We start from the raw sequence: 26,113 nt of genomic DNA, 5'->3' as shown, positions 1-26,113 counted from the left end.
TTGTGTGGTGGAGGAACTTGACACCAGGGGAAAGATTTCTGCTGCTCGGGTCACCCAGAATCGGGCGACACGGTTGAAAGACTTCGACTTTTGCGTGGAACTGGAGATCTTTTTTCGACGCCTGTGTTTATTTATTAACCTCTGCCATTGTGGGTTCACGAGCAGCACAACCTTCTACATTTTCAGTTTACTGTCAGTCAGAAAGCGGAGGAAGAAGAATTTCTCTCCCAGTGCAAGTATCTTTTACTTCCTCGATGCATAAACGATTAGAGAGAACTGCACTTACGTCAGTGAAGGTCATGAAATACTGACATAATTCTCTGAATGCTAGTGACAATGGTTCTACATTGGAATGCAATGTTAATTGGCTATTATCCACTTTGTGGTGGCAGTGGCGCAACCACAGGGGGATCATTGCCCCCCCTCCCCCAACCTTTGATGGAAGTCAATTCTAGGGTGAGCAAACATTGACGGCCAAGGCCATCTGCAGGGGGCACAGAGGAGCAATTGCCCCCTCGATTTAAAATTTTATGTTAATAAAAATACATATCGTCAAGTTCAGAGCCGTAACTAGGGGGGGGGGGGGGGCGGGAGTCGGCCATGGACACCGAGCGATCTAAATTAAAAACGTCGTAAAACAGAGAATGCCATGGCGCCCCGTTAAATTATTTGCCCCCTATTAAAACAATATTGTTTTCAGTTGAAGAAATTGAATCTAAAAATTTTCTTGCTCGCTTCCCTCGCAATGCAGTATATTGTTTTCTGTTATGTATTTAAATAATAGCGTTGCATACATGTATTGAATAAACTTAGAATACGTACACAATTTATTGTTAGCATGCTTCATATTTTCTTACTTTATGTCGCTCCATGTAGCATACGTGTAAAACGTATGTTGTACAGTCACGGACGCTTCTGGGTTGTAATTATCCCATTGAAAGTCAATATAGTAATTACAATTCAGAAGTGTTCGTGACTGTACATGAAAGTATAAATGTTATATGTGCAAAAAGCATTATCTTCGGAATGCATTTATCATTCATTTTCTGCCACTCAAAAATAGTTTGTGTGCTTGTTTTCCATTATTAGCTAATGCGAAATTGAACGTGTTAAAAAATATTTCAAATAGTTTCTTCCAAACAAATGGTTTTGCGTAATCCATGAGGATAATAACGTCTTTGATACTACTGCTACCAACCAATAATAATAATAATAATAATAATAATAATTATTGGTACGTTTATACTGGTACTTGCCCCACCCCCACAAAAATTCGTGGTTGCGCCTCGCTTCAAAGAATGTCCCTTCTACAGTTTCATCACATTATCACCCATCCTCAACTTCGCGATTAGCCAAAGTGACAGAAAAGCGAAGTAAAGTAAACCCTATCATAACACACACTTTGGTACATCAATCCAAAATTTGGCAAAAATAATATTCCAATACTTTTCTGGCATTGATGTTTCATGTGGATCGTCAAAAACGTTGCACAGCACTTTTTAAGATTGATTTGAAAATGGCGGGATGCCAGTACTCAACTCTGATACAAAAGTATATTGTTCATCGGTTTTCACAAGTATTAACTTTCTCGCATTTTCCTACATGGCGTTAGGAATGTTCTATTAGAATGGAAATTTTATATTGTATAATAATTACATATTGTAATCAAATTTAAATCTTTGACTATCTCGGTATGCACTCAGCTTTTGTAACGAAATATTGTTGTTTTGTGGCCATGCAATGCCTCCCTAAAAAACTTACAAATGTATCTATTACACTTTTCCTTGCTTAGCTCAGACCGAACAAGAGACAAAGAGATCTGTAACATTTTTCAAGAAGCCCAGGCAATCTGTGTCAGAGGCAGCAGTGGTTAAAATGTCAGCAGCCTCGCTGGCCAGGGTCTGGCTTCTGACGGCATCACGCGAGGAATTCGGTAGTGTTTATGCGGCGAGTGTCAAGTGTCAGTCGACGCTTTATTGAAAGGAAACAGACGCGAATCGGCTCAGTTTACAGAGCTGCCACCTGCTGCCTGGCCGCATACCACCACGAGGCAAAAAATACGAAAAATGAAGGGAGTTTCAGTCTCTCTGCTCAGAACAGAACAAACTCTGATAAAGAAGGAAGAAGTATGTTTACTACTTATGATAATATAGCATCTTCATGCAAGATTTAGTATGGGAAAAAAGGAAAGAACGATGATTTGTAGAATTGGACGCATTTAAAATTAAACAGATTTCTCCAAAGAATTGTACACTATGCTAGACGGCGCGAGCGACAAGTGCAGCCGTGCAAGGAAGAGACATTTTGTACGTCAAGAAGGAGTCAATGAAATGTAACAAACGATATTTCTTTACGCTACTAGTGGCATTTTCTTACGTTACTCCACAAATCAACACTTATTCAGGCTATTAGCCCCATCCTTCTATCGTTTGCAAAACAATCCATGCGGCTTGGAATCTAGAGTTCGGTTGATTGATTTTCTTTATTATAGGCTGACCATAATATTTTGATCCCAAAACGGCGCATCTGAAAGAGGTCGTTTTACCCCCTACTCTCCTGAAAAATCAGGCCTAATTTTAAAATTATTGTTATTAACATATTATTATTATTTATTTAAGTATTGATCATATAAAATGTTACTTCATAAAATATAGATGAAATATAATCTCCCGTAGTTAAAAGGTATCAATTTTTATAATTTCGATCTGGTCTGTTCTGATCAATCTTTGATGTTTGTCCATCAACGCTCATGTTGACAATGTCAGTATTTGTGTTTTAAGTATGTGTCAAGATGCAGGAATTTAAATTCTTGTTGTATTGAAACTGTACAAGCTTATGCATTGCTCTGCAAATTACTGAACACACACAAAACAATACAATCCGCATCGCGAGATAACTTAAACAGTAAATGCTCGAATGTTTTCGATGACAATGGAACATTTTGATCAGGCCCGTAGCCAGGTAGGGGCCAGGGGGGCGGGCTCAGCCCCCCTTTACATTAGGTAAACTATTTTGCGAAATTTGCTTGCAGTGAAGAGTGAAAATGTAGATAAATCCACAGAATATGAACAGTAATCTATTACATTCGCTCATTTTGTTTATGAGCAGCAGTAGCTGCAAGTATTTAGAATATTCGCTAGACTTCAGAAAGTTCTTTCATAGGGGAGCTTCTTTATCTGTACCTTCACTGTCCCTGTTGCAACCTCCTGCTTAGACAGAAATCTGTGACTTTGATGTCATCATGCAAGTTCCCTCCGCATCTGCGTCAAAGGTCAACAACAGGTCCCAAGTTTTGGGAAGGAAAGGGAGTTTAATTGCTTCGGCCGGGGGTGGAATATACTGTAGGCACTGTAGGCAGTGCGATTAAATATTGTGCGTTTTTTGTGTGTGACATACAATTAACACTTCAAGAGATGTTTTAAAAGATATTTAATATTTTTTTTAGAAATTGACTTGGTTTACAAAGCCCCCCCCCCCCTGATAACCCGTGAGCCCCCCTGGAGATCAATTCTAGCTACGGGCCTGCCTTTGATTGATGTGAAGTGTTCTAAATGCAGTTCATCTGATTTGCCAGGGTGTATCCATGCCGCTAGTTCAAAAGATTCAATCAACTTTTTACTTTTTTTAATATTAGAATGGAATGTCTCTCAAATTTAGATTTGGCTTTTAAGTTAACTCCTAGACTTTTATAAAACGGGACAAATAGTGGTTTCTTTAATAATATCGACGGGACAACCATGACATGCCTCTGTCCCGCTCAAAACGGAACGTATGGTTGGTCACCTTATTCTTATGCCACTTATGGCTAATTTGCGAAGATAGAGATGAGCAATGATATGATGAAATTGATGAATGGACACCCACCAGCATCCATGCTCAGGCCAGAATTCGAACGCGGAATCCCTTGCGTCGTAGCGCGATGTGCTAACCACTTAGCCACGGGGGCCGGCTCCTACAGTTCGAGTAAAGGTGTAAATTTTATGCTTATATTGAATCCTCCGTTTTTCTGATCTTCTTCAATACAGTATATATATTTTCGTTGTACAGTGAGATCCATGAGTATTACCGCGCAAATTGTCCATCACCATGTTCGTACACTTTATTTGACCCAATAAGAGCTTCAAGAATTAAAAGAAAACTCAAAGCAAGCTGTTGACAACTTCTGCACTAGCATACATAAAAATCCATCGTTTAAAAACACAGGATGTAAGGGAAAAATTAATGAAAATAGTAATGGACAATTTGCACGGTAATACTCATGGATCCCACTGTACACTATTAGTATACAATACTATACAAGTATTAACATTGCACTTTTTTTATAATAGAGTAAAAAACTAACCCACATAGTTATAAAAGCAGCAAAAACAATAAAAAAAATACATAAATGTTCACTTTTCCATGCAAACATAAAATACAGCAAAGTTCATGCTGCTACGATTATTAATACAAACAATACATTTGAGTCACTACATACTGTACGAGTCTAGATAAATTGCTGTATAAAGGACGGTGTTTTATCAATTTTAAACATTGCATCCATAGTAGTAAGTTCCGCGCCAGTAGTACCAGATCCTCGCTCCTTGCTGCTGTGACGAAAAGCATAAAGAAGAATAGGGAGTTTCAGATCGAAGAGACATTCGGGTCCCATCCAGTCTGTAGAAAAGCATTCACTACGCATGCACTACCAACAGACTAAGGCGACACGATGCACGATATTGAGAAAACATGTCAGTCCGAGCTACATGCAAACGACAGGCGACACGGAAGGTTGCATTTATTTCTGAAAGTTGGTTTGCAAGTGACACGTGTCGCTTCAATCTGAATTTAGAGAAGTTGCAACTATTGTTGACATGTAGAACAGAAGAAATGATCAATTGAGATATCAATTGGAGTTACGTTGGCTGATTCTCACACGATGATATAATCGTGATGAATGGGAAATGTGGCAAGTTGAAAATTCATTTTCTTCATTTTAAATGTTAAATGATCCATTGTTGTCTGACATCAGTCGTCGATTAAAACAATAGATAGTAAGGCGACGTGAAATAAATATCATAATATATTTTCTCTTAATGAGCTTAAATCTTGTATTTTAACGTGCGAATATTGACTGTCAGGTGAAATTTGTCACGGTGCACCATTAAGTAGAGACACCTAGCGGCAGCTGTCAGTTTCATTCCGAACTTCCTCACCTGACAAAATATTCTACACCGTGAATAAACGCATATTGAGGTACTTTTGTCTCGGTCACTACTCTTCAAACGTTCCCACGCTTTCCTCTAGCTACTGCCATCTAGCGTCGGATTTCACTTGTGCCTGTGGGCAAAATCGACCATCACATTCTTTCTGTTTGACAATTTTCTTCCGGTTCTGCATTGTGTCCAGGCTATGTTGGCTGCAAACAAACACGAGGCAAACCAAAGCACACCAAAACCTTTTGCTCGAGGGAACCAAAACAATGGCGGACCGTGAAAATTTGGCTTGTAAAGTTCCGCTACGAACCGGCCAGATTTATGGCGGGTTGTCTCTAACACTTTTTCAAGGTTTATCATTCAAAGCCTCAACAACATTCGACACAGCAGTGTAACTCTGGTCGCGGTTGTGAAACTGTGCTTTTGCTATCTCTCAACTCAGTGCTTACTTTCTGATTAAGGAATATATAACTGAAGAAGGTTACGAATCTATCTTCTCCTCGAAGGTTATACATGTTTGAAGGTTAGTAATGAAGTTTTATAATCTGTAATTGTGTTTATATTTTTCAAAACAATTGACAAATGCAATGATATAGACAAATTTTACGCCACTTTTCTAAATCTTGGACTATTGGCGACAATGAGAATGAATCATGAACAGATGAAAATAGCTCCATAACACCTTACTGACCACTTTTATTCAATGCATATTACGTACGCATTGTCCAGGTTCCGCAATACAACCGTCTTATGGTTTATTTCTTGGCTTCTTTCAATCATTTGCTTGAATTGTTGCTTAGAAGTAGTTTTCAGATCTTTTCAGAGATCGGAAATGTGTATCGGACGTGTGGGCGATGTCAAGTAGTCGAATAGAACTAAAATTTTTCGTTTCGTATTGTATTGTAACAAAAATGTTCAAGAATTGGTATCTTTCTTATTTTACTTTGCTTTACTGCATCCGTAGACCAGTCTCGCAACGATGAAGTGCCTACATGAACAGGATGAAGTTATTTGCATAAAGAAGCAACCTGTGGCCAGACAGGGATTCGAACCAGTGGCGAGATCACGAATCGATAATTTCCGGACCCTAATCCACTTTCGATTTATCGATTGATTTGGTTTACCTCGCTTTTCTGCCACTTTGACTAATTGCGAAGATGAGAATGATATGATGAAATTGATGAAGGGACACACAAAGAACAGTCCAGGCCGGGATTCGAACCAGGAATCCCTGGAAAAGTAGTGCGCTGTGCTAATTATTCTGCCACAGAGGTTCGCTGTAATAAACTTTCCATACAGAACCCAAAACGTGTCAATTGACACATATATTTTGATTTCAATAACACGTTAACGTGCATAAACTGCAAATGATGCACCTTTTAGTGTGTCAAAACACACATAGAAATGTATTAAAGGGTATTTTTGTCAGATGAAGTTCCATGTGATGCACTAAAATGCATCAATTTGGAAGATCACACAAGATCATTTCGAAGATAACAAGATAACAAACTTTCACTTTTAATGCATCAATTGACACAGCTAAATTTGTTGGTACATTAACCTAACAGAAACATTACTTAAATATGGCAGTAGATGGCTTAAACAGTAAAACACGGAGAACTACATAAATGCATCATACCGATTGATGCACCAGAACGCGTTGATTGATGCACTAAAGTGTGCTCTATGGCATCTGCAAGAATCAGATTCACATTTGATGCATTTTAGTGCATTTTTGTATGTCGTAAAAGAAACACCAAAGTGCATCCATCACCTGATGCAAGCGAGGATTTCTTTCAGTTGAGACGCATTATAATGTATCATTTGATAGTTTTGATGTACCTTTCTGCATCTTTTTCAATGATGCACTTAAACGTTTCGTGTGAGCTACATATTTTATTTAGCTCAGACGAAACGTCTAAGTGGATCATCGAGAAAGATGTAGGAAGGTGCACCAAAACGCATGAAGGTGCATCAAAATGCATCAAATGATGCATTATATTGAATCTCGACTGAAAGAATTCCTCACTTGCATCACATGATGCACTTTGGTGTTTCTTTTACGACATACAAAAATGCACTAAAATGCATCACATGTGAATCGGATTCTTCGCAGATGCCATAGAACACACTTTAGTGCATCAATCGACGCGTTTTGGTGCATCAATCGACGCGTTTTGGTGCATCAATGGGTATGATGCATTGAGTTTTCTGTATGTAGAGGAATTATACATAAAGGCTCGATTGTAAAGAGATGCTGAAGTGCTTGAGACAACATAAATTATGATTATAAGAATGTTATTCTGTGCAAATTAATCGAACCAGGGATCCTAAGCCGTTTTCTTGTGACGTATAATGTTAAAAATGTACTTACTCGGCCGCAACTCAACGCAATGCTTGTTTTAAAGTCCACTTCATGCACACATAGGCTAATTGGAACTGTACCTACAGTTTGAAGTGGAGTCCAAACTACTATGCATACTGGGTATCGAACCTGGGACCTCTTGATTAAAAGGCAACGGTATTAGAACTCCATCAGGAGGGCCTCTCAGTCGAAACTGTCGCCGACATTGGGGAGATTTCACCTAAAACACTTCCGTTCTTTCACTATCTAATTCTTTGAGTCTCCGATGTACTGTATTAATCCCAGATTCGAGTTCTAGCGTCATATTTCAGTACATCCAGTCCCTATTTGCGCCGAACTTTCTTTCATTCTCGGACTGTCTAGAAGGAACCTATTGACGTATTCTGTTGTATGTTGCTCAAACATTTTTTGTTCAATGGAACGCGTCGAACGCGATGGCGTGTGTTGGTCGATCGCAGTTATCTATTGTAATTATACGAATATACGTTATTTGAATTCAACTTCTATAATGTATAATGGCTGAGTAGGTACAAATTCTTGCAAATATTAACGATTAATAGTAGCTCACTGCTTGTTGCGACAATAAAAAGTAGATCACTACTTGATTGAAGTTTGACATGCCTGGAATATAACTTTATCATCACTTCTCATAATGCTTACATGAGCGTCGGAATGGGGAGGGGGGAAGGGAGTTCGAGGTTCGTCGACCGCCCCTAGAAATTCAAATTGTTCATTTCAAGTTTAAAAAAACAAAAGGATTGTTAGTTTGATTGTTACTAACAGAAGTAAAAGTTCAGTTAATATTCGAGCAGAATAACCAAAGCTTCGTTAGATCGGGAAAAGAATTGAGTAGAAATACATGAACCAGATTATGATGTCATATTATACCATTTAGGCAAGAGAATAAATTTATTTATTTTATTTATTTATTTCGTCTTCTTTTACATGGCGAAGTTAAGGCTGTGGAGCCTTTTCTTCCACTTGACCATGTTTACAAAAAAATTGAATATGACATAATTAAAATATTGAAAAAAAGGAAGAAAAAAATATATAAAAAATTACAGAGAAATAAAAAATACAAAGAGAAATTACATATAAGAAAGGTAATCTAACCTATAGATACGGGCACACACACTCACACACACACATACATATTTTTGCCCTTACACACGTACAAGCAAATACATAACACTACACTTACTTAAGCACAGTCCAATATTACACATACTTAAAACACAGTCCAAAACGATATACTTTGACGATAATTAATCTCAACTATTACGCTAAATAATTTTTGTGCCTTACGTCCTTCTATCATGGTTTCAGAGATTTCAAAATTCGAAAAATATGTTCACATAGTGAGTGGTTACACAACACAATCTTCATGACTTCACTCATCTGGTATTTCGAGTAGCAGTATCCTCGAGGTTATAATAATAATTGGAATAAATTGGCTGTACAATATTAATAGTAACCATGAATTGTTATTTCTACTATTGAAGTAAGTTCGAGAGCCTTCGTACACAAATTGCTGGCCTAACATTTTTCACAAAGGTTCAATTTATGATAATTTTGGTTCCAAATGTACCCTTACACCCCCCCCCCCACCGATGGGAAATTCTGGTTAAACCTCTGCCCATGTGGTTGATCATTTTTTTTTGGGGGGGGGGGCGTTTCACCGCCACTAAATTCATGGAGTTTTAAAATATTTAATTCACACACTTGGCATGTTCTAGGGGTGTGCAGGACAGAATGTTTTTGGTTGGGACGGGAATTTTTTTTAATCCCGACATTCGGGACGGGAAAAATTCGCCATTTCCCGGCAAAGTCTAAAAATCTCTAATTCTACACGTCATTTTCAACTTAAGTGATTGTTTTTGCATTTCTGGAATAAAAACAAACAATTTCCGATAAGTTCCAGACACTTGCAAAGCAGAAAACGACGAGAATTAACAACTTTTTAATATGACCATTAGGTATTTCCGGACTGCTCGGGATCCCGAAAAGTCGAGAAGTCATTTCCCGAAGTCTGGATCGGGACGGGAAATTTTTTCCCGATCCCGCTCCCGACTTTTCGGGATCCCGCACACCCCTAGCATGTTCCAATAACGATCAATACAGTTTCTTATAAATTCCAATTAGCTTATTAAATATTAGCTTGTAAATGTATTGAATTTCAATTTAAAGGCATTTTGTGCAATGAGAGACTGTGCTTGAGAATTATATTGGGATTCGCAGACATTCTCTCCATAGATTACACTGGATGATCTTATTTGAGAACACATAAACCAAAGTTAGTTTTGTATTAGGAATAGTTCGACTCCTCACCGTCAGAGAGTAGCACCTCACAGGCTTTTATCTTCCGCTGTTTGCGTCTCTGGACGTTACTCTTCCTGGTAAATAGGCGTGTTTACTTGTGGGTTTGCACGGGGAAGCTCTCGTCCAATCAGAACAAAAAACGGCTGACAGCGTACGACGCCCATTCTTTACGCATGCGCGTAGCGACGATCGCGTGACGAGTCCAGTGAACACGTCAGAGTATCAGCGGCAGTTTCCCAGGATAGTTCGTGCGAGAAATCGGTCACAGATGGCAGCAGCCGCGGCTATCAATACGCATCGTTCTGGTTATAGTTCGCCGATACAGGCAGGTGAGTCAGACTGTGCTTGAATTCTTTCCTGTTCTTGTTTTGTTTTTACAATCACAGCAACGAGAGTTATTGCATGAAGTATGTAAATCTAAATGCGAAGTTACATTTCAACCTAATCGAATCTAATCTACCATCTGTAAAAATAACACTTTTTTAAAATTTCTTCTCGGAACGCTATGAAATCAACACTAGAATCTAGTGATCTTAGAACATCAGTTTAGAACATTCCGATGTGTCTTCATAACTAAAACTATCTCCCCGCCCCCTTTTAGTTATGGCTTACAAAGGTTTATCTGTAGTAGTGAGTTTTGGAAAACTGACATTTTTGTCACAGAAATTTAGTGTCATTTCGAAGGACAATGTTCCAAGACTATGACTGAACAATTAATTTGCAATCACTGTTATGTTAAACTCGTAAGTTTTATTACTAATTATCACTTGTCTTGTGCTAGTAAGAGAGCAAACCAACTGCTGAAAGACGACTGTAGCATGAACAGTACACTACAATAATTTTCTTTCATTTCTGTAACAATGTGCTAGCTATTCTTTCCATTTTATTACTGAACTTAACACAGAACAAACTGTAACAATTTTTAGTCAATGATTTAGTTAGAAGAAAATAGGATTGCACAGGTTTATTGGTGCAAGAATTTCCAGATGTGAATTGTTTACGTGACTTTCCATAGTAGCTTAATAGTTTCAGATGTTCGCTTGTAGTCATGAGTGCTTTCGGGATTCGGAATGTTACCCGATTAACCAAAGTTATTGCACTGAACAGAGAACAAAGCTGACATATGTCAAAGGTCAGATCAATTATCCCTCTACGGTGATACATATCATACTGTTGCTTTCCTATACATTTCTGTTTGCAGTGTAGTTAAAAATAAAATGCAACCACACCACAGATCATACAGATGAATCACTGTGAATGCATGCACACCCGCGCCATCTAGTGTGGTATTATCGAATTAAAATTTGTTGATTGAATTCTCTAACATTCTTCTGGAAATTTGTCTTAATTTCACAGCATTTTAGCAGGCATACTTTAACCATGTTTATTTATCGTGCTATATTACTTTTACGGTTTTGCGTTGCCATTTACGGTAAAGATCCGAGTTTCGTACTGACTTGTGGGAGAGAACATTGCTCTCGCAACTTTCATATCAATCATAAAAGAACACGTTCTCGAAGTTGTCGCCGCCAGCCGCCGCCCGCGATTGGCGCTGTTGCCAAATTTTCTCTTTCTGACTGACGAACGGAATCGTACCGTTTCCTGCTGTAGATAAAATCTATGTCTAATGGCGAACGTGATTAAAACACAACTGCTGTCTTATGACAGATACAAATGACAGAGGATTTATCAAAAGTGAAAGTGTGCTAACTTGCGAGCAGCAAAATCATCACGAAACATTATCGCATAAGTGATTATTATCAACACATTAAGCTAACATGGAAACACATTTGCGGCATGTTATGTTTGAGGGTTTTATCAAGAAATTATGCAACAATCAGCGAATTACGAGTATTACGCCTGGTATACTCGTTAAATACTTGGGCAGTGTATACCGGTGTTGTATGTAGACGTGGTATAATTATATGCGTAGGCTATGTATTTCCAGTTTCGTACGAAGATGAATACTACAACATAAACGGTTCTGATTCTCTTTCCAACACGATCAAGTACTAAGTGACGTAATTAGTGTGCATGTATGTGTGTGCTTTCTACACAAGTTTGCAGATGTGACTTGAATTCTCAAATTTGAGTTGAACACGAATCACTCCTCCTCCTCAGCATCTCTCAAGATTGTTCAGAAAATGATCAATAGATTCATTATTGTTATTACTTTCACGTATGGTTTATTTTAATAGCAAGAATTAAATATTTTAATTGCATGTTGTTAGAAATCAGTGTATCTAGTCCACGTTCCTAGCGCGCTACGACGTCAGGAGTCCCAGGTTCGAATCCTGGCCCGCGCATAGGTGTTCTTTGCGAGTGTCCCTTCATCATATCATCACTCATCCTCATCGTCGCGATTAGCCAAATGTGGCAGAAAAGCGAAGTAAAATAAATAAGCAGTGTGCGGGCCGGTGTCCACGATGCAATATTATTAAACTTACAACACGTACTAAGTTACATGTAATTTCAACGGCGTTTAAAACATTACATGCGTTTAGCGACGAATAACATAGCCTATGCGTTAGCCGTCTGTATCTGCCTACCGTGCATCAGTTTCAGGGGCCAAAGATACGGTAACAAAATCGCATAGTTGGCAACACTATCATCAGGTCACTTGAACACTACTGCCATCTACGTTGGTAACTGAGAAACACTGGGAATTAGGATTGCGCTGCACCCAAGGTACTTCGTACGATCTTTTGTGAGAGCAGAGGTCGCAATTTATTCACGCATCACGTTGAATCCGTTCATACATTTCCTCTACGAGAGGCCTTCCAGATGGCGCAGTAGTAGCGTCGCCGCCTTGAAATCAAAGGGTCCCGGGTTCGATACCCGGTGTAGAGGCACATGTGGTTCGGATCCCACTTTAAACTGTAGGTCCAGTCCCGATTAGCCTTACTGTGCACAAAGTGGACTTGAAACACCAATTCAATCAATCATTTCCTCTACGCAAAAACATCGTAAACGCTGTAGCCTCAAACAAATGTCAGGATGCATCAGATATTGGATATGTACTAAAATGCATCTCATATTAGTAATATTATTTGTCATTACTCGACTCGCTAATATGGATAACATAGTTTACAAACTTTGTTCCAAAGAAACTTATTTTAACTGAAAAGGCCATCTGATGTTTGGAATTACTTTTCCTTTTCAGAATAACATTAACAAGAATAATATTAATACACATGAATAAGAATAATAGAAAAATACATAGGAAGTAAACCAGTCATATGTACTAAAGTGAAATGAAACCAGTGTTGCCATATTTTCCCTTTGCCAACACAAGACACTCACTGAACGGGATTGTAAAAAAAAACAGCTTTTGTATACAATACACAGGTGATATATTTTATATGTTCTAATACACATTATAATTAAGCCTGTATATTGCATTAGAATACAGAACATAAAAACGCACTTTAAGAATTCAGGCCGTTCTGTAAAAACAGAACATATGGCAATTGTAAACGAGATAGAAGAAAATACATTGAATTTTGATTCAAATGCAAAATCTATTATGAATCAGCTTAATCAGTGGCGTGCCCAGGATTTTCGAAAGGAAGGGGTTAAGTATACTGTTTTCAGTAGACAGTCCTCATTTTGCTATCTTTCCCGCCTTTGACGTTCCTTTTTCAAGGAACACTGGGCCAAAAGGAGGGGGGCTATGACCCCACCAACCCCCCCCCCCTTGTGCACGCCACTGGGCTTAACACTGATGCGCTGAAATAGAAGAGTCGGCCAATAACGAACAAGAAATCGTCAATAACGCGCGTGATTGCATCCTTTGATACATGTGAACTGCGGGCATAGCCTACATACAATATGATGCATTCTCTTTTACGTGTAGCTATATAAGGCTTAATGTCCATCGCCGTTTTTAATCTCTCTTTTTTCAGGATAAGAGCTTCAAGAAATTAAACAAAATGCTGAATAAGCTGATAACTAGGGAACGGAACTTTATGTGCTAAAAAATCAGAAATATTTATTTTTTATGTGTCATAAATGTTGAAAATATGTGATAAAAACAGGAAAATATGTGACAAAAATAAAAACATTTGGTAACAAAAACAAACTATAACATGTATTTTAAACACCTGAAATTAGTTTCTAAATGATTACCTCTTAGCGAGCTATTTTTTGGAAGAGTTGCAGTGGATCACAATAGTTTTTTTCCAAATTCTCCATTGTTAATCTGTGACGATTATCTCTAAAAAGCATCTTATATTGTGAGAAAGATCGCTCCACGTCACAAGAAACAATTCTTGCATATTTGAAGCACGAAATGTCACTAACGCTGAAGTTTTCCAAAGCTTCCACTTCCTCTACTTCACCTCCTTCCAAAACACATGCAATTTGGCACAATGTTTGAAAACCTTGGATTTTCCCAAAAAATTCTGTGCATTTAGATCCAGTGAGTTCTTTCAGTTTCGTTTCTACTATACGGACTTCACCAATGGAAGCTGCCAAAGTGTTCGCGGACGATTCAAGCTTTCATATGGAATTAGAGAGAATGGACAGGTTTGTTGAGATGTATGCCAATTCGACTTTTAAGGAGGGCTCCATCAACAGTTCTTGCAGAATTTTTCTTTGTCGAGATCATTTACAACAGATACAATTTTTTCAAAGTTCTGGGCATAACATCTGCATCGCGTAACAGGACATTTTTGTTTAAAAATGTATATTCTTCTAGGCGACTTGATAAAAACTTTCTTCCCATTTGAAACCAGTTTATCGACATTGGGATAAAGAGCTCTATCTTTTCACATATTCTATGCAACGCATGAGCCACACATGTAACGTGCACCATTTTGGGGTAGCTAACGGCAAGACCACTGCATGTAAGCTGCAGCATCTGTCACGAGGAGAAGAACATTGTCAAATTTTATGCCTTCCGGTCACAATAGCTGCATTGCTTCATTAAAAAGCCTTCCTATCGTTACGTGTAGCCAGCCACAGCTACTTACAGCTATTTTCTCCCAATAGGATCGTAGGTGAGGTGCCAGAAGTCTGCCAGCAAGGGTGTTCAAAGACAAAACAAACCTAGCACTCTCGATATGAAAGAGGTGCGGATAATAAACATTTTTCCTTCGAGGATTTCGAGGTAGATGAAGTCAATGAGCGATTTTATGTATTTAAAATGAAAATTCGCAAAATATGTATTTACATACGGAAAACTGGAAAATATGTGTTTTTATGTAAAATAAAATTTGCTGTGTTGACATATAAGGCTATGATCAGAATTTTGGCGAAAATGAGGGTCTCTATCTTATCGCAGAAAAAACATTTATTTACCTAAAGTTCCTTTCCCTACTGATAACAGCCTGTTCACCAGTATACGTAAATATCCACTTCCTTAAAACACATAGGATGCAAGAGAAAAATTAATGAAAATAGTCATGGACAATTTGCCGAGCAATGCTTGTGCATCCCACTGTACAGCTCGTGGCAAATTGTTCATTGCCATATTCTTTCACTTTTGTTTTATGAAATGCTAGATCCGGAAATGAAGAAAAATGAAAACGACAACTTATTTTCCAGCATCAACACAACTCCTTTGCCTTACAAAATATAAAAGTGCAATTTGCCACCCGCAGTACATGACTGATTGATGTTTGTGAATGATTACCATGTGGGGGGTCTGTAAAGTCAGTAGATTGACAGAATTGACTCTGTATTTACAATTAGCAATTAATCATTTGTAAAAGTAGAGCACATCTACTTTCACTCACGATTTAGTCAGTCTTAATCGCATGAAAATCTTGAAAAGGTTTCTGAAGAGCGAAACTTCAAAAATTTAGTTCACGTGAGTTTTCCCGATATTTTAATGGCGTCGCTGAGAATCGACCGATTGCAGCGCAGTAGAATGAAGCATCTAACGTAAACCTCTTTGCTTTGCTAATTAATGGCGATCCTGAGAATCGACTGTTTCCAGCGCAGTAGAATGAAGCATCTAATGTAAACCTCTTTTCTTTTCTAAATATTAGCGGTGCTGAGAATCGATTGATTGCAGCGCATAGAATGAAGCATCTAACGTAAACCTCTTTGCTTTGCTATGGAATCGGTATTACAATTGGCCCAATACCTTCTTATAGGAAAGCCTGCGTTGAAGTATCTGACGTCATCAATCGTAGGTGAAGCAAGTAATACATCCTTTGCGCTAGACTTACCTGTACCTATTTTCTTGTACAGTATGGTGACATGACTTCGCATTTTTTTGTATATTATCGAAATATGCTTTGGTTTTTAAAGAAGTACATTCTAAATAAATAAATTGACAGTATCTTTTTGATGACAATAAATTCCAGTACATAACAGATACTGTTCTGAGTAATGAAACCAGGGGTTGGCGCTGGGTGGCTAGGAGACATAGGACGTTTAATTTGCCCGGGGCTTATCAACAAAAAATTCTCAGCCGGACTTTGGAGGTCGGAAAAAATTCTGAGATTACGTTTGCCAATCTTGTGTCCAAATAGTCACATAATAAATTGTGTAAATAATAAAGAATTGATGTATGGCTAATATTTTCGCGAAACGCAATCAACAGGAAGTTTCAGAGTTGCCAGAAGATTGCCTGCAAGATCAATGTGACACGACGGAAAGTCGGGAATTTTGAAATTCTTTTCTTTCTTATCATCTCATATGTGTAGCGGTCTTTATGTTTAATTGCAAATCCGATGTTACGGCTAAACTTTATTAATTAGTTTATCAGAGTGACAATTTGAATCATATTCGATCACAGTGTCTGTCGTGTGACTGACTGACTGACTAAACCGTGTGGCACAACAGTCCTTTGAGAGTCAAGACGTGCGAAGCGAAGCGTCTTTCCGTTGGGAGCATCGAGTCCCATTGCCACTGTTTTCTGGGCCTCTCGATTGTATTTCGAGACCGGAAACCCGGTACTTCTTCTTTTCAAGCAGTTCCGCAAGAGTCCACAGGAAGCTGAGTCAACACCGAAATGTTATCAAGGGGTCCCTGGTGGTTCTGATCCCACTTGAAACTGTATTTCCAGTCCTGATTAGCCTTTCTGTGCACAAAGTGGACTTAAAAACAAAACTCAAGACCGAAATGTTTCGAGCTCCCGTCGGGATTTTATCCTGGGACCGCTGGCACGAAATGTGAGAGCGCTAACGGTTTGGCTACGCTTGAGCCCCTCTACATAAGACTATGAAGGGTACTTACATTTTTATATAAATTTAAATTTCTGCATCTTAGTTTTGTTCTTTAAATCAATGGCTACTACACATGAATTTTTAAAATCAAATATTCATAAATTACCTTCGTAACAGCATTCTTGGGTTGCCACCCACTTTACTTGCATTTCAGACCTAAATTTTTCGAGTTACAAAATATATAACCTATAAGTAGAGGCATGCATATTTCTTTGCTGAAAACACGAAATGTGAAATACCACATTGTAATATTAACTTTTTCCCACCCTGTTTTGTCACGAAATAATGCGAAATTAGCTTCAAAATACGAAATAGTCTCTTAAACACGAAATTTCGAGTTTACTGACGCGACACTTTCTGAAGTTTGAATTTATCCTGAGAGTTATGAAATTCACGGAAAATTTGATCAATTCTGCTGTAAATATTTGAGAAGCAAAAATTGACTCCTTTACACAGGAATCTCTGGTAACTACATAAATATGCTATTAGAAGGGGTATGTTTATTTTGTGTAATAAGTGCAGTTTTTAAATCAAATTTAGGATTATAGTCACAATGTTGAAACCAAAATGTAATTTTATATACCGCTTTTCGTACCCGATTTTTCACCGCTATACCACCTAAATTTTATTTTATTTACCGCGCTTTTTGAACTCGAAATTGAGTCTGTTCTTGCACCGAAATTTTGCTCTTTTTTACTTACCGAAAATATGTGCCTCTAGACACAAGTAAATGCACAGCATACTAAGAACAAATCTTACTTCCAACATTCGCCGACCCAATGTGCTTGCATTTGCGTCGTCGGCCCTTTTTTATCTACTTTTATCGTGTCTTGTCCATAAAAGTGAATATAATATTCATTCCACTGTGTAGGTGGAGCTAGTGAGCACTCGCATTGCTGTTGCAATCAAGATTCCACGCAAGGTGAGTCAGTAGTAATTTGAACGCACACACATATCCGCCTGTTAAGAAGCAAAGTTTATGCATGCTAACATCAATCTGTTTTTCATGGCACTATAATCACACCGGTGTTTTAGGAGTTTAGCTGAAGGCGAGTTCTCAAGGTCTCGCTTTCATTATTTCAACAGCAAATCGCCGCCGAACAATTGCACAATTCATACCGCACACGTAAGCTCAGTGACGAATGGGCAACGTTCTGCGAACTGAACGCACCCTGAGACGGAACGATCTTGCCGCGTTCGGAAATTTCCACATCAAACTTTGCAGATCGGTTTGGACGAAAATCACAATTCCCTGAGCATGATTGTGGTGAAAGCGATCAGAAATTTTTGAACGTGCTTGATAACGGATCAAATCAATTATAAGGGCATGGGAGAATTGTACATAAGGTGCACAGATTTGTCTCAGTTCTGTTGAAATGCGCTCGAATCTATTGGCGGGAAAATCACCGTCGTGTTGTACAGTATGTATTTCTCCTTGTGTGGCATTTCTAATCAGCTATTTATGCAATTATTAGGCTATTAAAATGACGTCAGCAAAAGCGTTGAGCACAAGAGTCTCTTTTCCACTGAATCCTCAATTCTAGTTTCGCGTCCGACACCAGGCGGCGTACAGGTCTTCCTCACGTTCGGCTTTTTTTCTCACTATATCAACTGTTCTCACTATATCAACTGAGCTAATCCTTTTTACAAGAAACACACCAAGGAACTGAATTCTATGCCGTTAATTTGGTAATTTATGGTAATTATCCAATATAAGCAACAATACTGTACAATAAAAATTGTCGGATAGGAAAAAGTGACTAAATTGCAAATAATTCCATACTTTCTGACAATTAGAAGGCAAGAATATAACGTGTAGAAAACACAGACTCATAAGGCACAGCACCCTGGCTAATGGTACGTCATTCGTGCACGTTGGAGCTTGCCCTCTTCCATCCTCTGCCTGCAGGGAATAAGGCGGAATGCATTCGACTTCCCACATACTTTACCGGCTTTTATTGGAGGTTTATTAGGCAGAAGGTTGGACGGAGTTAAATTCACGCATGATATCTGCCCCGGGGACAAATATCGAACGTGAGAAAGCGCGTAGGAAGTTGTTGATTTTGCTGGCAGAGCGTGATGCGTCCAGCCCTCACAAGCCGCCCTTGCGACCAACCCTTGTTGAATGAAATTCAAAACCTGGAAGGGTTAAAAGGGGTTAATGTGGTTATATCTCCCTTATTTTCTCGGAAATGCAAAGTAAAAAAATGAACATTTTGTACATAGAAAAGTTTAAAGTTCTCCAGATTTAAAATAGTGAAAAAGGGAATATTGAGAGCTTTATTTAAAGCGTAGCTAATAAGTAGAGCCAGGACTTTTATGTAATTACATAATAAGCGCAACAATCTAAAATGGACGACCACCGTGACGGAGTGGTTACGACGCCAGAATTCACGGGTTTGAATCCGCCTGGGCAAGAGTCTCTTCATCAATGTCATCCTCATCGTCGCGGTTAGGTAAAAGTGGAAGAAAAGCGACGCTAACAACAAAAATCGAAATTACACCAAAAACCTAAAATTAAAATATTGACTAAATACACTCAGTAATTTATTATTTTACATATGATTACGCGTTTCAGTCGTCTGCATATTTGTAGACAGCGCTTTAAGTGGAAATACTTGGAGGATTTGTGCTCGAGAGTCAGTGTTGCCACATGTGGAGGGAAAAAAGATGCAAAATTGTAACTGAAAAGGGAAATTTCATGAAAAATACCAAAATTAGAGATATTTGTAGATATGCGACTCACCTATGAAAGTCGCGCTTCTTGAAGTGTATTCGCGTAATTAAACAGTAATTAAAATATTATTATTTTATTGGTAATTAATATGTTTGAATTATCAAGATCATAACTATTACAGTTACTGTAATAAGTAAATTTTCGCAAAGTGTACCATTTGCTACCCTCAACTGCGGGGAGGCAGAATTAATAAGTTTCCCATCCCATAAAAAAAGCGTCCAAAACATTTTTACTAAATAGTTTACATTTGCGCAAGCATAAAAATAATACTTTCAATACGTTACTATTCAGATCCCAGGAGATTAACAAAACTATCATCAACTTTGAGATTTAATAGCCTGAAAATTGGGGGGCAAGTGCCCCAACTTGCCCCCGCCAAGTTACGCCTGTTAAGGGATTGTAATTGTAAAATTTGGTGTTTTTTTTTGTTTTTTTACTTATTTTGGTTTATTATTTGTTTTCCAGGACTTTCTGAAAAAGATGGATGCACTCCTCTTCTGACGCCGCCCCACACACCAACCTCCATGGACAACAAGCAGCAAGATTTCAACTTCGAGCGTAGCGACTCACCACCCGAGTGCAGCAGCCCGAGGACTCCGCCCCAGGCGCCCCTCCTCCCGAACCTCCTGCATCCCTTCTGGCTCGCCCCCCACCTTCCCTACTCGTTGCTTTCGTTGCAAGAGACACAGGAGAAGCGAGCGTCAGCTTTCCGTCCGGTCACCAAGCAGGAAGCGCAGGATTACTCCATGAAGAGGTGTCCGGAAGATTCACCCAGCGCGTCCGGAGCCGACGCCCCCATCCAGCCACCGTCGACCGCTTCCGGAGACCCTTCGGACCTCGCTTCCCTCGGGTTTCCAACCTACGGCCTTCCGCTTCTGGTGAACCACTGGTTGAGGACCGCACTGCCGGCATTCTACCCGTCGCAGTTCGATCCTCGGTTGCTGAGGGGCCCCGGGCGATCCACGCGCCCCAAGAAGCAGTTCATCTGCAAGTATTGCAGCAGACACTTCACCAAGTCTTACAACCTCCTGATCCACGAGAGGACCCACACGGACGAACGCCCCTATTCTTGTGATATCTGCGGGAAGGCCTTCAGGAGACAGGACCACCTCAGAGACCACAGGTAAGAATTACTTTTTTGTCACCTTTAGAGTATGTTGAATTTGCTCCAGTAGTTAGTCTTTGTCCTCTGATACGAATTATTAAATTTTGAAATCAGATCTTGGCGAATTCCTGAATAACCGGGATCTTTCTTGACACTACTAAGAGCTAACCTCGCAGAACAGTTCTTGATTGTGCTAGTGTACAGTTAGAAGTCTTGACTAGTTCTACTGAAAGTAGCTACATTAATATTTCAAACTTACGATCATTATTTTCAACATACCTATTTGAAAACTAAGTTCTATCCTTATATCTTTGGACTAGCATTGTATCCTTGATCAAAACTTTGTGAGACTCGCTGACATTTGGTGGTAGTTCAAGACCAGCTTTTTCTTTCTTCAATCTGTCTACTTGGCCTCCCCGATGTCTTAGTGGTAACGTCGTCGCATTGTAATCAAGGGGTTCCGGGTTCGATACCCGGTGGACGCACACGGTGGTTCGAATTCGACCAGCTGAAGTCATGTTGATCCGATTAGCCTTTCTGTGCATAAAGTGGACTTATATAGAAAATCTAACTTTTTCTGTAAATGTGTTTTATCACGTGTGTGTTCTTTCCTTTGGTATCTTTGATTTCTCGATTCTCTTTTTTTATACATTGTTGAATTATTATGTCGATTTTTTTTTCATCAACTCTCTGTAACTACAACATTACTCCCTGGTCAGTTCTTTTATTGTTGCAGTTTAGGCCTACATGTTTCACTTAAAATGTAATTCTTCTTAAAATTCGAAACCTAGAGTAACTTTTGCATTTAAAAACATTGCATTGGATTGGATTACATATTTCATGCCCCGAGTTTAACTAATATTATCAAGATGAAAACATCATGATATTTCTTAAAACCACAGACATCTAGTGCCAGACCGGAAAAAAAAAGTGCATAGTTGGCAGCGATGTGCAAATTAATAGAAAGTCACAAATTACCAATAACAAACCAGGGGATACTGATCAGAAACATACAGCCACTGAAGTGTAACTGCTACAGTGTGATGCACAAGTAGTTCTCAGCAAATTGTCCATGATTATTTTATTTTAAAAATTGGATTTTTACTATGTTGGTGCAGAGGGCATCAGCAGCTTATTTCATTTTTGTTTAAATTCTTGAAGCTATTGTTGCGTAAAGCAAAGAGAATAAACATGATGATGGACAATTTGCTTGGTAATACTTATACATCTCACTCTACTTTGTGGCTTCAAATTCACAAATGGTCATAGAATATGCTGTAAGAGATAATGCCAGAGCATGGATTTCTACCATATAACATCTAGAAACATTATTATTCTGTTAGCATTGGTAAATTTCAAGTCCAGCCTGGATGATCCAAACTATTAGTTTAAGTTCCCTCGTGATATCTAACAGAGATCTTTATTTCGACGAATTATTCTACTGTCTTTTGGGCGAACAACAAGATGCACTGCTATAACTATGAACGCATCAATTCCAGTCTGGCACCATATGTCTTTCAAAACTGCTCCACATTGTTTGGGTTGTAATATCTTATTCGTGCATACTCTGTTCCCAATTTTCAAGCAGCCCGTTATGTGAACTTGATCTACTTTTTCTGCTGTTGTGTGATGGATTATATTGAAGTATCTTGTATTGTTCCAGGTACATCCATTCCAAAGAGAAGCCGTTCAAATGCTCAGAGTGCGGGAAGGGCTTCTGCCAGTCGAGGACTCTGGCCGTCCACAAGATCCTGCACATGGAGGAGTCCCCCCACAAGTGTCCCGTCTGCAGCCGAAGCTTCAACCAAAGGAGTAATCTGAAGACGCATCTTCTCACCCACACCGAGCATAAACCTTACGAATGCATCAACTGCTGCAAAGTCTTCAGGCGAAACTGCGACCTGAGACGTCACACGCTCATCCACAATGGTACGGAAGCCACTTTGGACCTGTCGCCGTCTTCGAGAGCCGCCAGCCCTCAGGAAGCCCACGGTCAATCTGGGGTTCCTCCCATGATCAACATTGCAGGACAGAACTTGTGCAATATCCCCAGAAGGCCAGGATTCAGCATTGACGATATAATGAGTCGGTAATTTGAGCTATTCCTGTGTCTTAACTAAATGCTTACTTGTATTTATTATTCGTTTGTGGAACCAGTGCTTGAACCTGTTCTCGGGTTCAAGTGAATAGACCAAAACCGCTGAATTTGTGAACGTTTCCTCGTACAAATATGGCCAGGCAGTTTCGTCGTCAAGCATCAGAACACGGTATTGAAGCTAAAAGTCCAGTGCTTTGACTGGCAAAGGAAGTACATTGGGTAAAACTTATTTAGTTGATTTGAACATTAAAATTAACGGCTAACAAATTGCAAGCTATGACTAAAGAACGGAAAAATAGGTTTTACTTTTCAGCGAAAGTTTCAAGCCCCAGGAGAACATTTTGCCGTTTGCGAAATTGTCACAGACAACATAAACCGGTAACTAGCGCCAAGGTGGCAGAGATGTTAACATGGGTGTACTTGAGTGAAAATGTAATTTATACGACATGTAGTTGGAAGATTTGAATCGAATTTTTGAACAAAACAACCTGAACTTTTTAATTTACAACAAGATTTATAAGAAAATGATTAAGATTCAATTCAAAATAATGTGAAAAGCTACCAAAATCAATGACAGCACAATAAAGACGATGATGTATATTTAATAGCCTCGGTCAGAAGTAAGACTTCAATCCTATGGATGATTGTGAAATGCGAGGTCTAGAATTCAATGTGCCATATTTCTTTGTATATATCTGTTTGTACAGCTACAAATTTCCAGTGTTACAATGAACCGTTTTATGAAAAGATCTCATACTTATGCTTGTAAAATATGTATTGTTCCTTGTATATTTAATTTTATTTCGATTTATGTAAATAATGTACATGTATTGAAATTGTGAAGGAAAATATTGCATATAAAGTATAAATAATATATTTACGAGTTTTATTTATAAAAGAAAACAACATTTTCGAGAATGAATACTTCAATAATAAATTTTAATTGGTCCTTTAGGTAGATATATTTATGTTACAAAGGCAACTGAAGACTGCACACTTTGGTATTACATAAAAATAATTATTCAATGATGCAAAACTGTCACCAACACCATCACAGAAGACAGATTTGGTTAATCTTTTTGAGAATCACAAGTGGAAAGGCATTAAATCAAAGTTGATGCACTCTTGGTGCATAAATTGACAGATAACAGTGTAATTTTGGTTTTATTGACATGATCTTCCTGATGGATGTCAGTGGCAGTCTTGAGAACATTTTGTAATTATTTAGTAATTCAAATTGGTGTGAACTACCAAAGGAAAAATGAATTTATAATTTGTTTGTTGTATGTAATTTAGAATATTATATTAAATATTTTTTGCATTATTCTTAATTAATGTAAATACAATTAAGAACAATGCTAAAATATTTTTCAAAGCAACAAAAGAGATAGGTTTGGAAGTTAGCAAAGAGAAAACTAAATATATGCTTACAGGCCGAAACCAAGTGTTAGAATAATCAAAATATTGATAACTCGTTTGAACCAGTTTCCAAATTCAATGATATTAAATAGTAAATAAAAAGTAGGCTTAATTCAGGAAATGCATGTTACTTTTCTCTTCATAAACTTTTATCTTCTCGTTTAATATCTAAGAAACTAGAAGTTAAAATATACAAAACAGTAATCTTGCCTGTAATATTATATAGATGCGAAACTTGGTTCATTACATTGAAAGAGGAACATAAATTGAGAGTATTTGAAAATAAGATCGTTAGGAAAATATTTGGGCCTAAAAGGGATGAGGAGACAGGTGAGTGGAGAAGGTTACATAATTTAGAAGTACATAATTTGTATTCATGTCCAGATATTATTAGAATGATTAAATGAAGAAGAGAGGAAAGAAGAGTTTACAGGATTGTTGTTGGGAAACCTGATGGTAAGAGACCAGTAGGAAGACTAATACGAAGATGGCGGTATAATGTTGAGATGGACGTAAAGGAATTTGGTAGGGATGGAAAAGAGTATATAGATCTTGCTCAAGATAGGGACAGATGGAAGGCCTGTGTTGCTGCAGCCATGAACCTTCGGGTTCAAGAAGGCTAGAGAGTTAGTTAGTTAATTAGAACAAACCTTTATGTTCCTGTGAAGGGTGGAATGAAGTCAGTCGACGAAATAATCTGTTAGTAGCTGAATACAATTCCACAGTGTGGATCGGTGAAATGGAATAATTGTCCAATCTTTAATGTGAATTAGAGGTTATTATCTAAGGTTCAACGATTTAGCGAATAAATGATCGCCTTTGGAACACAGTGTTATAAAAGATCCATAAACGTAAACCAGATGATAAACAATTATTTATCAAGCTCAAACTTGAAGAAATTTGGAATTTCATTTAGAATCTAAACGTTCGATCATTGTTGAACCTTCTTTTGCTAAATATCATAGTCTTGTGTCATGCATGCCCCTTGTAACAGTGGCTCTCAACCTTCTACTCGGCAGCCTTTCCATTTTTAAAAACATATATACGTTAATTAATATGTACCCTTGAGATTTGAAAAAAAATGAATTATGACATAATCATAAAGAGTAATAGTTCTATTATGTGCAGGCTTGTCGAGAAGTATAAAATTGGGTTTAAGCGCTTGAAGAGTAAATTCTTAACTGGAGTGATGTTTGGACAAGCCTAGGAGCTAGCTGGGGTATGCTTCTATGGTTTAACATGTTACAGCTTTGGGGAGGAGGGGATGCGTTGCGAAAATTTTGCTACCTAGGAGGATCCCCCTCACTTCGAGCACTGTCCACCACTGATCTAATGAAATCTACTGGTATTTTCAGGTCAACATCATTAAATTAATCTGGTAAGTGCTATTTTGTTTGGCATGTTGCATTTTTGAATACAGAAAAATTGCAATCAAGTGTAATTGGGAAATTTTATGCTCGGAAAACTAAATTATTAATTTGATTCTAGTAATGTTGGTTGTAGGAAAACTGTTTCTCGTGGCCCGATATAAGAGATGCCAGATTACGGTACCAAACCACGGTCCAGCGGTTGAAACTTTGCTGTATGAAGCAACTGTTGAGTCGCGTAACATTGATTTTGTCTAGTTCAATAATTTAAAAGACCCTAATATTAAAAAAAAAACTTATAGATATTCTCCAAAATTTAAGTTGATTTTC

General features: G+C 38.2%; 1 protein-coding gene across 2 annotated transcripts; it reads left to right on the top strand.

Moving 5' to 3' along the window:
- Positions 1–5,579: 5,579 nt before the first annotated feature.
- Positions 5,580–23,804, top strand: LOC145982062 (uncharacterized). 2 transcript variants are annotated; one of them, XM_083115653.1, is made up of 3 exons: positions 5,580–5,718; positions 20,260–20,917; positions 22,563–23,804. In XM_083115653.1, exons 1-3 carry the CDS (start codon positions 5,709–5,711, stop codon positions 22,990–22,992), a joined length of 1,098 nt encoding a protein of 365 aa, XP_082971779.1. In that variant the 5' UTR covers positions 5,580–5,708; the 3' UTR covers positions 22,993–23,804. The 2 variants fall into 2 exon arrangements, with proteins under 2 accessions (XP_082971779.1, XP_082971778.1); XM_083115652.1 differs by lacking the exon at positions 5,580–5,718 and adding an exon at positions 10,111–10,208.
- The last annotated feature ends 2,309 nt before the right edge of the window (positions 23,805–26,113 follow it).

The sequence above is a fragment of the Lepisma saccharinum genome, chromosome 30, assembly GCF_977018435.1.
Source record: "Lepisma saccharinum chromosome 30, izLepSacc3.1, whole genome shotgun sequence".
NCBI classification, from domain to species: Eukaryota; Metazoa; Arthropoda; class Insecta; order Zygentoma; family Lepismatidae; genus Lepisma; species Lepisma saccharinum.
Note: the sequence above shows the minus strand (reverse complement) of the source record. Positions and strands in the feature narration are given on the sequence as shown.